Genomic DNA, 17,105 nt, shown 5'->3' with positions numbered 1-17,105 from the left:
TAGTCAAGTCAAGTCAAGTAAAAAAAAAAAAATATATATATATATATAGCATGTTTCAAAGCAACATAGTTGCACCAAAGTGCTGTACAATAAAACATTGAGCATTTCAAAAAAGAAATCATAAAGTGACACCATGCAGGATACAAAATATAAACACATTAAACAAAATACAATAAAAAATAAAAAGAGACCCGATTAAAATAAAAATAAAAAGACCCGATTTAAAACTGGCTAACGAAGGAGCCGACCTCACATTTAAGGGCAGACTGTTCCAAAGTTTTGGTGCTGCAGAAGAGAAGGCTCGACCACCCTAGTTTTACAGCGAAAACGTGGGAGAGTTAAGAGAAGCTGATAACCAGACCTAAGTGTTCTTTGGGGAGAGTAAGGAATCAGAAGATCACAAATGTATTTTGGTGCAATGCCAGATAAAGTCTTGTACATAAAAGTAGCCATTTTAAAATCAATTCTGAACTTTATAGGAAGCCAATGTAAAGTCGCTAAAATGGAAGAAACGTGATCTCACTTTTTTGGGCCGGTAAGAAGTCTCGTAGTCTTGTATAATATACAATAACTATTTATTTTTTAGAGCATCTTGTTTTATGAGTTCAGTCATTATTTAATTTTTACATGAGTGTTAATTTGTAGCATAGCATGGAAACAAAACAAAATGTATTGTAGAAGAACATCAACAAAACTAAAGAGCAAGTCTTCAGCAAATCAGAGTAACAAAGAGAAGCTACTTTTTCATTGAAACTGTCTGACGGCTATAATAACCCATAACTGAGGCCTTCTGCTGAACTTTCCCAAATTTAATCAGCACACTAAACCCCAACACAAAACCTGTAGAGACAGACATATAAGCAAAGTTGGACAATAGCCACTTGGTTCAGAGTTTGGAGCACGTCAATCAGACTCAACAGAGAAGAGGAGGAAAAAGATAGGATGTTTTCTCATCCACACCGTAACCAGCTCGATTTTGTGGCATGGAACCCGTGAGAATTATTTCCACATATCAAAAAGCCAATAAATCTCTCACAAATTTAGCAGTTGGTGGGTGAATGAGTTTCTCAGCCAGCGGCTACCTATTGGATTCAAAGGGCCGATTCGCTATGATGTAACTGGATATGAGCTCATTATGAGTCAGACAGACAGAGAGGATTGAGAAGAGAAGCGTGTATATGCTTCAGTAGGCTTGAAGACAAAGTGCTTGCACACATACACACACACACATTTGACAGTAATCGTTTTTGAGTCTCCCCCTTCTCTCATCTGTTGCTATTCAGACAGCAGTAAAAGCTGTGCCAGTGTCCCCAGCGAGACCTCCAGAAATACTCTCTGAAGTCGAAGCGGGAAAAATACACTGGAGATTCACAGCATTCTCTCCCTACAATAAGAGTGAATGTTTGATGAATGGTTCATTTGTCCCTGTCTGATCAGTGTTTGGGATATTATAATATGCCACACAAATTGTGCAATATGTAAACTTCCAGAATGTTCTCTATCGCTTGGCTGTAAATCAGACTATTCCAAATTTGTTATATTCTCCTGAGAACCACCAATTTACTTGTGTCTTCTTGTGTCTTACTTGAGATCTACTTGTGTCTGTCATTTGGTTTTTAAATGTTTGTGGATTTGATTTGGTCATTAGAAGTTCCTCCAAACTTCCTTCCTAAGACATCTGACAACAACAATAATGTTATATTTTATACATACTGTATATGTGTGTGTGTGTGTGTGTGTGTGTGTGTATGTATATATATACTGTATATACATACATACATACACACACATATAGAAAAGAAAACAGAATATATTTTTACAGATATATTCACATATATGGCCGACATTCTTAACTTTATTAAATATGTATTATGATTATGTAATATTATGAATATAATAAAGTCAGTAAAATTAAGTCAGAAAATGTATCAGTAACTGTAACTCAGAGCAACACATATATTCTGCTAAAAATGTTTCACATGAATGCATAAATATATTTCGTTTTCTTTTCTTAAAAACAAACTGAAAGCAATCGTGATATTAATGTATTATTTTCTAATTTCCTTCAACTGAATGTATTTTAATATATTTTTACAGTTAAAGCAAAGTTTTAATCTTAAAGTTTCATGGAACCTTAGGTACCCCTGTTGGGAATCACCACTAAAACATCCCTAAAAATCAGTTCTCTGTATATAAGTACTTCATGTTGAAATACCCACAGATGCTGTCCTAGATTTCATTTACAGTAAAAATGTCATTTGCCCATCACTTGACAGTGAGAGACACTTCATGCATGGTGTAGAGTGAAAGACACACTCCCACGAGTCAAAGTCACTCAACTCCCCTTCAACCACACACTCATCCTCCTCTCATCATTTCCTTCTTGTCTCTGTCGTTCTCTGCCTCTCAGCTCCATTAGTCACAGTGCTGAGAGCGCAGTCGGCCCCTGCACCTGTCCTCTCTGTTCTCACTCACACACCCGAGGGAACTGTTATTGCCTTGGGAAGAGTCGTCTGCTTGACTGCTCTCTCTTAGTCTTTCCATCACACACTGACACACTCACGCGTGTACAGAGAAAGTCAGGTCTGCTACGCCTGTCCTACGCCTATCTCATGCAAAATCAGTACCATTTTTTTGTTTTGTGGGGGGGGGGGGATCGAGAGCAATGAAAAAAAATCTTTTTCAGACATCAGACATTCACATATGGACCGAATAAATGTCTTTGTCCTCTGATTTGAAGCATGTATAAAATGACAACCTCATGAGACCCAGGTGCTCCATTACCTTCATCTCCTTCAAACATCAATTTATGTAAAGTCACAGTCAGTTTAATGTAATTGAAACTGACACCTTTTATGACTACCCATAATGTTTTGTCACATGTGTGCCTTTCATTCAAATGGGGTGTTTTGTTTTTTCCTCTTCATTATATAAAGTGAACATACAGTTGAGTCTCTCACAAGGTCAAAAATAAACTGTACTGGCTAAGCCCAGTAAAAAAAAAAAAAAAGTGGTTTTTTTTTTTTTGCAAAATAACAATTTGTCATTATCAACAATAATGATTTGTCACTCAGTAGTAGATGATGATGATGATGATGGGACAATATCTTCTAACCCTCTTCTTTGATGTATCAGAGAGTATGCTATGTCTGACTCCGAGTTGAATTCAATTGTCATGGTTCACATTTATTTAGCTTAGAGTCAGCAAATGAGGCATACAATTATCTATTTATGAGAGCAAACCTTTTTTGAAGTTTTAAAGATTGACTGAACTGTGAATCCTCCAGCTCTGGTTCAGTAAAAAACATAAAAGCTGATCTTCCAACACATGCATAAAATATAAAAATATGGCATAAATTTCACATGCCATATTTAGAGCTTGATCTTCTTAACATAAGATTAGTTTCTAATTACCTTTTTATGTTTATCATTTTAAAGTTTCCCCATGCAACACATTCAAGTCAAACCCAATTTACTTGTTATTAAACACCAATTACCAGTTAAGAGCCTCATTTGTGCATTTCAAAATTAACATTAAAAACACTCAAATTCATATTTTATCTCACATGTGGGCCATCTATTCATCTCCCAGTACTACCATGCGAACGTAATATTTTAGCAGGAGATAAGGGGAATTTTATGTGGGTGTGGGTGGAGTTTATCACATTCACGATCTCAGCATGACACTCAAACTACACCAGAGATGAAAGACTGAAAGAAGTCAGCAGTCGTGAGAATTTACCAACAGTGGCCTTTCATGTGGACGAAAATTTGTCATGTGACGCCTACCTAAACACTGTTGCAGGCCAGGTACACCTCAATATTCCCTGGTGGAAGTGGCCTGTTTCAGCAGGATTATGCACCTGCCACACTGCACATGACACATTGTTCAAGAATGGTTTGAGGAACATGATGAAGAGTTCAAGGTGTTGCCCTGGCCTCCAAATTCCCCAGATCTCAATTCAATTGAGCATCTGTGAGATGTGGTGGACCAACAAGTCCAATCCATTGCAGCTCCACCTCACAGGACTTGAAGGATCTGCTGCTAAAGTCTTGGTGCCAGATACCACAGGACATCTCGGCACTGTTTTGAAAGACTAAAAGCATATTAGGCTGGTGGTCAGAAAGATTTGGCTCATCGGTGTACATAGTTGAGGCAAATTGTTTACAATAAAGAATTAATTTGTTCCATTTTTCACCACACAGGACCTAAAAAGCCTTTCAAATTAAAGAAGGAGAAAATTCCCAAAATAATAATGGATGCAAAGTGCACATTTCCATACAGGTCAGCTTTTCATACCCTTAGGAGAAGAAAGTGATTATCTGCTAGCTGCAGACTTACAGTTTGTCTTTGAAAGATTTGTAAACATGAAGCAATCAAAGGCAATGCTCGCATGCAAATTTGAAGCCTATTATCCTGTTGAACAATTTAACAAATGACTTAACATATCTAATCTCACCGAAAAATTCTTAGCTTGCCACAGGCTACAGTACAGCATGAATAAAACATTATCTTTCTCTTTTTACTGAAAAGAAAAGGGCAAAGAATCTAAAAAAAGAAACCTTTAATAAATCCTTCAGGCTAAACATACCATTAGTGTCTCGGCTAAAGCGTACACTGCTTAGTTAGGTAAAGCCATACCTCAGTTTATCTACTCTAATACACAATATTGCCAATTCTAAGGCAAATTATTCATGAATAAACCCTCTAGATTGCATTTTCTCTTGTTAAAAGTGCTTCCCTCAATACAAGAAGTTCACCCAGAAGTTCATCCAGATTGAGTATACATTTTGAGTCATGGAAAGTTATTTTCTCCCCTCAACAGAGAAATGTATGCAATAATGCCATGTCCCAAGGTTTCCAATCTGCTGGTTAACAGCTAAATTTGGTTGACTTCATTGCCTACTACTTTAATTCTCTAAGAATTCAAAGAATGAGGAAATGAACAGAGAACGTGGGGATTTCACAAGGGTAAATTTACTATTTCTCTCTGTGAAACAATGTAATCGGACACATGACGGCTATTAAATGAATGCAGGTTCTAGGAGCCTGAAAAATAGTGGGAGTGAGGGGTTTTCCTATGAGCTTGTAGAATGATAATGTGCTACAAGTGAATCTGATGGACATGTGACAGTCATCAGGTGAAACCAGTCGAATGTGAATTTCATATCATTTAACTTTTAAAACTTGTATATTTTGTTTCTCAGTTCAATCTGTCAGACAATCAACCAATAATGAATTCAAATAGAATGGCCTATGCAAATGTGACGCATCCAACGTCAGTGAAATGCCAGCATTCAGTTGTCAAGACACTGGCATTAGATTTTGTTTTTTCTGAGGATTTGTCACCAGCTGTTAAAGTATTATGAAAATGAGTGGCAGGTAATATTCAGTGTGGTGTTTGTTTTGAAACCAGCGAAAAGTGCAGGGTAGTTCAGAACCGCTACTATGCAGGGTTTTTTTTATAATTTTTTTTATAATTAAACTTAATATTGTGGCTTTATGTATGATCCGACACTTGCCTGTGTCATTATATATAACATTTTTGCTAAATCAAGCCCAAATGGAGTTTTTTCACCAGCGAATATCAGAGATTTGTGTTTTGTTAGTCATTAACAGTTGCATCTGAGGCAGTAAGTTCAGAATCACTTTATCAACTTACAAGTTACAACGTTAATTGTTGCTATGTGGGCGCTCGGTTTGTCCTGTAGTTTAATACATTTGGACAAAATCTTGTATTATAAAAGATGAAGTGCTATTCACAGGCTATATTGTCTATGATTAGAGGGCAAATACCAGACTAAGACTCTTCTCTGCTCCTCAAATACATAAAACATTAGCCTTTATAAGGAAAAAACACTATACTTCAAAGAACCAGTTATTTATTTACATTTGCACTGCAAAAAAGCAGAGAGGCTGCAAAATGTGTCCAGCACTTCATTCTCAATTGAGGCATGTGGAGCTACTGAATGAGGTCTTGCCAAAAGTTTGAGGATCTGCTGGAGTTACGAGGTTTAGTCACAAGCTCTAGTATAAAGCTCTATTCAAGCTCTGGTATAATGTATTGGCAATTTTTTTTTTTTTTTTTTTAATTAAACCGGTTTCAGAACTGTAATGTTACAGAGGAACACATGAACAGAAACGCTAAAATACTAATTCTGTTCAGAGTGAACCGATTTATTTATTTTTCCGTTTTTAAGCCCTGTTCTAAACACTGACTAAAGTTACATTAGTTCTGAAAAAAAAGCTCTAGCATTAATTGTTTGCCACTAGGTATAAGAAGATTCCAAGTTTTGTTGCCTAATGCAATGAAATTCATGTATTTTTAAGTGTGGTTTAAGTGTCCAACTTTTTGAGGCCATTGTAATTAGAAAGTCTGGGCCTCAGGTTCATGACATAGTTCAATGTAATTAGATAACCCTTTAGATTTTAGTTAATCCTCTTAAACTGTTCAATGCTATTTTGGCTGGTGTTATTTCTAAGCCAGGACCACAAGTTTCTAAGCCAAAGTCATTTCCTTCTGGATTGCTGCATGCAAGTGGGAAGAGGTTGGAGGCATACAAATAATATAACAAAAAGCGATTTGAGCAGCCATTAAAGATTGAAAGATAATGTGTCATACAGAATCACACTTCACAGATTCAGTGAGCTGATACTCCAAGATATTCCTTGCATGAAGGGCATTTCACATGAGATCAATAGTGTTGCTGAGCTTCAGGACTGCTAAAGCTGTGTTAGGAAATTTCCAGACTTCATCTAATGTGGCGCTTGGGTAATGGGTTCAATTCCTAGATAACACACACAGTGATAAATATGTACAGCTTGGATAAAAACGTCAGTCAATTGTTTTGTCTTCAAAATGACTTGGAGTCACAGATCACATAAATCTAGTTTTCCATTGGAACGTGTCATTGGCAATAAATGTATTAAACACACATGAACACTGTATTCATCCCCTGACCTCAATTCTGTTTTCAAAACACTTACGCATTTTGAACAAAGATGTAAATTATTAAAGATGCACTGCATCACACTGTTCTAGGTCATTATATACAAAAGGTTGTTTGTTATTACAGTTCAAACAGGAGAAATTCATCGCAGGGGAAGCTGGGGGCTGTGGTAGCCCATCCATAACACGGGCATAACGCAGCCTGTACAAAAGCGCTGAGTCAGTTAGTCATCAAAGCAGCCTTTCCTTGGAAAACAAACATCCTCAGAGGAAGGTCACTTGGCCCCATGTTTACGAGCAGAGCAGCTTGCATGTAGGCGCTTCCCCCCCACCCACCCACCCACCCACCCACACACACACACACACACACACACACACACACACACACACACACACAAAACCAAACACTTTGTTTCACAGTGTCAATGCAGTGTAAATTTAAAGCCTTCCTATTTATTTTCCTTTGACACATGGTTGGTCAAATCACTGTGTAGACACTCCACTACGCATCTTTGTGCTAATGTGATCTGCTGCAGAGTGTGTTTGTGCCAACACTACTAATACAAAAGCTTTGCTGTCAGAGACAGACGCGTAAATCTTTTTCACGAGAAGATAAATTGACTTTATTGTATAAAGGCTGTGGGCCAAAATGAGCACTGCCTTTTGTCTGTAAAAACACTGTTAGTGATAAAAGGGCACATGCTTTCAGCAGAAGAATTAAGGAAACATAGAAAAACAGTGAAATGTTACTTCAGGTAACTTCAACTACAGGTCTTGGGAGTAAAAAGCTAAGAATACATTCCACCTCCCTTCTAAAAAGACAAACACCTTATAAGCAAGAGAAAGACTGGTTTGCTTAAAGGGATAGTTCAGGATTTTAGACATGAATCTCTATAGCTTCCCCATAAGCAGTGTGGTGCATTGACCATGACTTACCCCCGACAGCGTCCTGTGAGCCGAGCTCCGGTCCAGTTTTGGTCAAGATGAAATTAGTCCGGCAAGTTTGCTGGGGTCACGGCAATAAAGCTTTTTTCTTCTCAAATCAATATGTGTTCAAAAGAGTGATATATTTGCAGCACAAAACCGCTGTCTATGGAGAGGTCAGACCTCGTAATGGCTTGGCACTATTTTCTTCCCCGTCATATCACTGCGCGCTGCCGCTACCTACAGCCAGCTGGGAGCCGCGCACGTGTCACTTTGTTTACAGCTCGTAAAGAGAACGATAACATGTCGGACTACAGCAGCGACGATGACAACATTGACTTCGACACACAGCCAAAAGGATATCTTTACGAAGCTTATTTATCTTCGCCAGTTTGGTGTTCACATTGAAGCCCAGAGCAATGAGCCAAAGTCGCCTCAGAGCAACATCTGCCACAGGAAATCTTTGAAATGTGTGAGGAGAAAGCGCCACATCTTTGTTTGTACAGTCCGGATAGTCACAAGTCCGCACCATTTTCTACAAAGCTTGTACAAACTGATCGCTCTTGGTGAGTAGCTATGTTAGCTCGTTCGTGTAGCTGTTCTGAGCACGTAAACACTGCTGTAAACACTGCCGAACAACTGAAAAAGTGGTGTGCGCCTGCGCAGCTCGCAGCTGGCTGTAGGTAGCGGCAGCGCGCAGTGATATGACGGGGGAGAAAATAGTGCCAAGCCATTACGAGGTCTGACCTCTCCATAGACAACGTTTTAGTGACGCAAATATATCACTCTTTTGAACACATATTGATTTGAGAAGAAAAAAGCTTTATTGCCGTGACCCCAGCAAACTTGCCGGACTAATTTCATCTTGACCAAAACTGGACCGGAGCTCGGCTCACAGGACGCTGTCGGGGGTAAGTCATGGTCAATGCACCACACTGCTTATGGGGAAGCTATGGAGATTCATGTCTAAAATCCTGAACTATCCCTTTAACTTGATCACAGTGTATCACATTGCGCTGAAGCACCAGATGGTCATTTGACATTCAAGTACCTCATTCTGCTTGCATTAAAAGCACGCTCATTGGTTATTCATACAAATATATCATCTCTCTTTAACTTCCATGAAGCTTACCACAGGAATGTTCACTCTGAGAGCAACAGGAACATGTTCTGATTCTGAACTTCAGAACTGAAGGAAGAAGAGGGTAAAGGTGAGAGTTGCTCAGATGAGTGCTTCTCACTGGTTTTGCTTTAGGAACCAATGGCAATCAAGCGGAAATCCAACACCAAATGTGTTTATCATACATAAGTAACAAAAAAAAATATTCTTTCTTTATTTTATGTATATATTTATTAATATACACATATACATATATACATATATATATATATATATATATATATATATATATATATATATATATATATATACATATATACATATATATATATACAGGTGCTGGTCATATAATTAGAATATCATCAAAAAGTTGATTTATTTCAGTAATTCCATTAAAAAAGTGAAACTTGTATATTATATAGACTCATTACATGCAAAGCGAGATATCTCAAGCCTTTATTTGTTATAATTTTGATGATTATGGCTTACAGCTTGTGAAAACCACAAAATCAAAATCTCAGAAAATTAGAATATTACATGAAATCACACAGTAATTACACAGTAATCCCATGGTCATTGAAGCAGGTTTTGGTTATTTTGGCAGTGTGGGCAGGTGCAAATCCTGCTGGAAAATGAAGGAAGCATCTCCATAAAGCTTGTCTGCTGAAGGAAGCATGAAGTGCTCTGGAAATGTCCTGGTAGACGGCTGCGTTGAGTGGACAGCACAGTGGACCAACACCAGCCGATGACATGGCTCCCCAAACCAACACAGACTGTGGAAACTTCACACTGGACTTCAAGCATCTTGGATTGTGTGCCTCTCCATTCTTCCTCCAGACTCTGGGACCTTGGTTTCCAAATGAGATGCAAAATTTGCTCTCATCAGAAAAGAGGACTTTGGTCCACTGTGCTTTATTAAATCCAGAGTCAACGCAGCCGTCTACCAGGACATCTTCAGAGCACTTCATACTTCCTTCATTTTCCAGCAGGATTTGCACCTGCCCACACTGCCAAAAGAACCCAAACCTGGTTCAATGACCATGGGGTTACTGTGTAATTACTGTGTGATTTCATGTAATATTCTTATATTCTGAGATTTTGATTTTGTGGTTTTCACAATCTGTAAGCCATAATCATCAACATTATAACAAATAAAGGCTTGAGATATCTCACTTTGCATGTAATGAGTCTATATAATATACAAGTTTCACTTTTTTAACGGAATTACTGAAATAAATCAACTTTTTGATGATATTCTAATTATATGACCAGCACCTGTATATATATATATATATATATATATATATATATATATATAATTTGTATAATTTGTTACAAATTCTATTTAAAATAAATGCTGTTCTTTTGAACTTTCTATTCATCTAAGAATCATGAAAAAAATTGCATAACGATTTCCACAAAAACTATTTTCAAAATTTATAATAATAATAAATGTTTCTTGAGCATCAAATCAGATCATATTAGAATGATTTCTGAAGGATCACGTTGAGTAATGGAGTGGAGTTATGTCTGCTGAAAACTCAGTAATGCCATCACAGGAATAAATTACATTTTAAAATGTATTTAAATAGAATTTTTTCAATTTCACAATATTACTGTTTACTTTATTTTTGATCAAATAAAATCATAAATCTTACCAACCCCAAAGTTGAACAGTAGTTTAAATTGTTTATTTATATAATTGACCCCAAAGAAAACATTATTATTTATCATAAAGGATGTTGGTATGTCATGTTATTTGTCTAACTTCAAGTGACAGAATTTGCAACAAAACAACAACATGATCAAGTTATCCAAATGATGTACTACTGTATGGTTAGTTGCATCTTATTATTTGCATTCAGCATTGTTTTTGTTGTTGTTGTTGTTGTTTTTGGAACAGAGCTACTTTTTAGGTCATGATTTGAGAGAAGCACTGCTATATACGTAGACCAAATGAAGGGCTTAATAACAAGTTCTGACTCGTTACATAATGCATCATCGTTAGATTGACTGAGCGGCATTGCATCAGTTGGCAGCGCACCAAAGCCTGGCAGACTCCATGATAATCCTCCTGGATTTCTCTCAACCAGCTGAAGCATGCATGACATATAGTATGTCTGCCTACTACAAAAATGAAATGGACAGATACTTCATTAAATAAAGCTTTCTGAGTATTTTTCATTATATATATTCTGCCATTTATAAAATTGCTGATGCTCATTGGTAACGTGATCAAATCTGCTATTAGGTTTTGTTATATGTTTTGTATGTTGTATCATAATTTCAACTTTTTATCTCTAATTAGTATCTAAATTTCTACTTTCATGAGTTTTTATGTAATAAAATAATTAGTTTGTTCTTATGTGGCAAAAATGAGCTTCCATTTTTGTGTCAAAATAGATATGAAGTCCTGACCAAAATGAAACACATTCTCACAAACATGCACAATCATGATTCATGTGAAATACAGAACTGTTCAACATGAGAGGTAATGAGTAAAACATCACTAGTTAAACTAACATATGGCTGTAATGCAACATATGCAACGTTGCCTGAAAATGATTTCTCCTCTTTTGAAGACACGCTGTTTCAAAGGATGCATGTGGGCATAAAAGCTTTTCCTGTTGCCATAGCAATGCAGTCAGCCGCATGACATCAAATAAACGCTTTTGACGTTAGCTACTGGTGACCTAGAAAAACCTACTGAATACGAGGACCCACAGGGCATCAAAACCAATAACTCACGGAAGAAGAAAAAAACACTCAAACAAACACAACTGAGGGGAACAAAAAAACAAACAAACTTGAATATTTTAAGAAACAGTTTGAGATTTGTCAAAGAGTATATTAAACTTTCTATCATAGACAGGTGAACGTCCAACAGACCAAATATTGTATATCCCTCTTTAAAACACATTATGAAGTTAACGTCTTATAATAAAATGAAAAGGTACTTCTTGTAAGACGTCTTGTACTTCTTTGCTCAGCTCATTATGCTGGTGGTCACTACTGTATTATTCAGACTGTGTACGGATGTGTTCAAAATATAAAACTTGTCCTTAACTGGTCCAATGAATCAGACACCTCCCCCTCAAAACTCCTAAACACTGATTAAAATTCCAGAGCTCCAGCCGTGCTGCCCTGCCACTGTCATGGGACACCAACCAAAATTAACAACCACTGGCAGCTAGTCAATCATCAGTCAAATATTCATGATACACTAATGCAACGCAAATTGTCCATCGCTTCTGATGCATTTGCTATGACCATTGTGCATGTGATTTTTGGTAGAATTTTATTTTACAGTCCTGTTTTACATGAACATACTATGTAGGCCACTTATTAGTAATCCCACTAACCCTGAACCTACCCCTAAACCTTATGTAGTTATCTTACACTAGTTACTTACACTCAGTACTTTTATAGGTAAGTACACTGTAAGTACATTAAAAGTGCACGTAGAGTAAAAAAAAAAGTGCAATCTGATTCTTATTTAAAAAAAAAATAGTTTTAAATACTTTAAAAACAACATTTGCACCAGCAACAGACATTGTCCGGTCTGTTATGCATTCAGCAAGTCAACCAATAAACTGCTGAAAATATTCCATAGCTATTTTTTCATACTCAACCAATTCTAAAACACTAAATATATTTAGGCAATTTCACACTTGCAATCCTGCTGTTATGATGTCACCAGAGATCGCACATAATCACAGATGTGCTAATAAAACAGACCACCAGCATATTGCGATATTGCTTGTATACAATAGTACAATAAACACAAAGCTAATATTTAATAACTTACATTTTAGACACAATATTGCCTGTTACTTTGTCTATTTGTGCTCCACCAATGAAAACAGCTCTGAAGAAGGGCACAGGAAAATTTGCGGATTAGCCAAATTAACCACTGAGTGAGCAATGCACAAAAAGTTCCTGAATGAATCTGTTTTTGAATGAATCATTTTGGGCAATGACCCACTGGCTGTGTCTGAAATCGCCCCCTACACCCTTAAATAGAGTACTATTTAAGCCATTTGTGGTTGTGTCCGAAACCATAATGGACATTATCAAGTGCGCTCATTCAATCCCACAGTGCACTGCAATAACGAGAGTACAACCGATGTACGCTCAACGGCTACAGAATACCCATAATGCACTGTGAGAGTCACGTGCCGAATGAATTCCAGAAGATGGTGCCCGCAGTGACTACAGCGTAATATCATACATACAGGTATAAATTCCTTTTTAATTGATTATTAAATTGTTTAAATGCTTAAAGCATCACACAGCCAATGAAATTCAAGGACCAGAACTAACTGTTGTAAAAGGTCTCAGCTAAAATAATTGAAAATCCATGTTGTCTATAATATCAAGTCAAAGTGTTTGATTCCTGCACTCACATATGGTCACTGATAACTACAAGGCCAAAGACAATCATTCTTAAGACATTCTTTTTTTAAACAAATCACCCATGATCTGCCTTCATCCCTATAGCAAACAGACCATGCGTTACAGCAGAGAAGGTGGATGAGAGATCTTAAAACGTAAGTTTGCAGAGAACAAAAGCACTGCAAAAAAATCAATTTGGTTTTGGCACATTGTAATTGCATTAATCCTTAAAGCTCATCTCATTGGAGTTAAGCCTTCTGCACTGATCTCATGTGTGGACTGACTCTGGTGCACAGTCCCATGGAGAAAGCCATTGTTCGACACGCATACGTTAGCATAATATTAGGCCTTGATCCTCCTGTGTGTCTGTGGGCAAGTTGGATTCTCCCAGGTTTCATTAGGCAGAGAAAGCATGCCTGGTGCCTAAAACTTTACTGAATACAATATGATCTCCAACTGTGAGTATCCTCAGGACTCAAAGAGAGTTTCCTCAAAGAGCAACTGTTCGTCTGCTGCATAGCCATGAACATAAGCCTTAATGAACATGAACCACTTGCATATTGAATACTGGTTGGCACAAAACGTAATCATTAAATTAAGTATTAAGTACAAAATTTGCTAAATTAATAAAATTTGCATGTTCATGTTGTTTGTAAACACCACACACAAAAGTGGTGCAAATGTTCACCTGGGTCTTGATTTACATCCTGCACTACTCCTGTTCATCATTGTTACACACAAATGACAAATTAGTAAAGAACATCACAACCCATCAAGGGGCAACGGGACAAACCGTAATGACAAACTGATTATTTATGATAAAGAAAGAATGTAGCTGTCTGTGACCTCATGCACTTGGCTCCATAAGTAACTGTACATTTGCTACTTGGCAAGCCTTGCATTCCTCCTCCTGATTCTATACCAACTCTGTCTGATGTGGTTAATTAGTCAAGACTGAATACCGGTGCTGACTGACCAACAATAAAGCAAAATGGGAAACTTTTGTTTTGATTTACACTATGTTAATGAAAAGCTACATTATCAGTGACCGTATAAATAAATAAATAAAAGTTTTGTTGCAATGCCCAGATGCTTGGTGAACTGAAAACATAAGAATAACACACACTGAGGAAACTGATTGAAGGCTAAATGTGTCAAAACCATGTTTTATCCATTACATCATTTGTCGCTCGTTTTTTTTTTTTCTTCAAACATTAATACACACAGGACAAAGAAAATTTGATTTGCTTACTGCATTGTGATCCCCCAGTGGTTTTTCAATCAGTGTCCCAAATATGGTAGGCTGCAATAGAAAGTAGAAAATCAATCAATCAATATAGGAACACAAAAGTTGACACACAGGTCATGAGCAAAGTACAAGTTTAAGTTTCCTTTTACATTAAATGAGGATGTAAACATCACATGATTCAGATGGTTCACAGACAAGCAAAGCCAGATTAGAAGCTGACACAAAGTCATTAAACAAAGTTAGTTACTGAAAACTCAAGTTATATAAGGGCTCATCCAGCATCTTTAGCCATAGCGCTGGAAAGCTTTGAAACTAGAACAGGACCGATTTGACTGATCTGAGAGAAAATAGTGTGTCAAATACACAGTTCCCTGTTTTTATACAAAATTTCTATTAAAGCTTAAAAATGGTTGACCATTGCATTATTGTTAGCCTTTAAGTGAGCTGTGAATAATGATTTATTAATCAGATTTCACCACAAAAGACCCTATTCTAGTATCTTCTAGTATTGTGTCGTGATACTAAGTGGCAAGATAATAATAAAACTGGCAAGAAAGACTGTTTTATGAGCTTTATTGAACCGTTTCATAAGTAAGCAACCATTATGGCCAACACCAACCTTTGAGAGAATAATTAATAAATCAGACTGATCCTGGTGTTACTGCAGTGGAGTAATATTCCACAGTACAAGGTTTCCTGAGGCTGTTGTCCAGAACGCAGGACGCTTCAAATCTAACAACCCTAGTGATATTTAATGACTGTGGGGAATAATGACTCTAATAAAAGAGAGGAATTCATTACTTGTGTGAGCAGGTGTCTATGTCAAGATAAATGGAAATTGTGTGACTGTAATATAGACAGATGAAAAAGAAACTTGTTTGGCTAATTAAAGTCTAGACCTTCAAATAACAAATGAGACAACATGGCAGAATGCATCTCGCCCTGCAAGTCCATCGGTCAGTGATCCAAAGCAATTAACAAAACAACAGTGCTGAGTTACAGCACCCGCTGGCTCCGGCAGAGAATGAGAAAATGACAGAATAGGCAGCAAAGCAAGTCATGCATGTAATTAAAACCATTCCACTAATACAATGGCTGGAATCATAATGGGCTACACTAACAATCCTTCTTCCCCAGCAAACTACTTGAGTTGCAAGTCCTGTCTTGCATTTTTTGTAGTTGGCTGGGTCAAAAAGGTAATCCATGTTGACTTAATCAGAAGGATGTTTGGAGTTTGGCACAGCTGGAAAGAATGTGATCTCATGTATAATCTGAGGGCTGAATCATTCATCGGCCTATTAATTATAATCCGTCTTCTGTTCCACATCCTGCTTTTAATGCTACATTTTTGAGCTCAGAATTAATGGTAACACTTTAAAACCAGGTTAATGCAATATCTAAAATGAAATAACAATAATCAGTACATTTACAGAACTTACTATTGTGTTTTTAAAGATTAAATCTGAATTGGAGTTAGATAACAGCAAAGGTAATTCAACTGCAAAAATAGGAGGAAAAAAGCATGAACAATTAAATATCAACCAATACCAATAAATTAAAAAATCTCTAGTATTGACTGATAAGTTATATGGTACCAATATATTACAGTTGGCGCACCATGGCTCCAAAAATGTGAAACTTTAATAACAGACTCACACACAGGTGATACCACCTGAAATAAATAATGGTATCACCAATGGTAATAAAAAATGACCACCTGTGTGTGAGTCTATTATTAAATTTTCACATTTTTGGAGCCATGGTGCGCCGACTTTTTTTCCTTTTTTATTCATTTTCTTGTCGAGCACCCAATTTGAGCAACATATTGCTTTGGATGTGCGTGCTTTTGATCTGATTTTACCAATATATTACAGTTACAATAATACATTTATAAATTATCATTAATCTAAATTAAGAAATGCTGTAAAGATGTGTGGTTCATTAGTTCATGATATCTATAGTGTATGAATGTTAAAAAAAAGAGTCCTATTGCAAAGTGTTAACAAATAGGGACTAACTTCAGGCCAACATGGTTCTTAATGCTTAGAGGACTTGGCTTTGACACATTGTGTTTGCTTCAACAACTGCCAAGCATGTCCGGGGCTGCTCTAAGGCAAGATTCAAGTTTTCCGGTAATCTTGATAATCTTCAACCATGCAAACAACACAGGCTGAAGGGCAGAACGGGAACCTGGCATCCTCATGTGCCAGAAACCAGACATTTCACACTCAGTTTGCTCATTGGAACATCAGTCCCTGGCACTGAAGGGGCCAAACCGTGTCTACTGAGGTTTCTGCTTTAATGGAAACACTGGGGGAATCCATGCTGCTGCCACAGGTGCACCAGACCGCTCTAATCACACAGATGATTGCCTTTTCTGTCACAGTGCTTGTGTGTGAAAAACAGATGCTCACCTACATGTTATCTCAGGAAATTGCATTCCCTATAATTCGACTTTTAACTCTGA

General features: G+C 37.0%; 1 protein-coding gene across 1 annotated transcript in view; it reads right to left on the bottom strand.

Moving 5' to 3' along the window:
- rasgef1ba (RasGEF domain family, member 1Ba) overlaps positions 1-17,105 on the bottom strand; it is a 73,841-nt gene that overhangs the window by 33,706 nt on the left and 23,030 nt on the right. The window contains exon 3 of the mRNA XM_079871754.1: positions 14,642-14,692. Within this exon, the coding sequence (XP_079727880.1) occupies positions 14,642-14,692 (51 nt within the window). The remainder of the gene's footprint in view (positions 1-14,641; positions 14,693-17,105) is intronic.

Source organism: Squalius cephalus (assembly GCF_949319135.1).
Source record: "Squalius cephalus genome assembly, chromosome: 5".
NCBI lineage: Eukaryota > Metazoa > Chordata > Actinopteri > Cypriniformes > Leuciscidae > Squalius > Squalius cephalus.
This window is presented reverse-complemented; position numbering and strand designations above follow the sequence as displayed.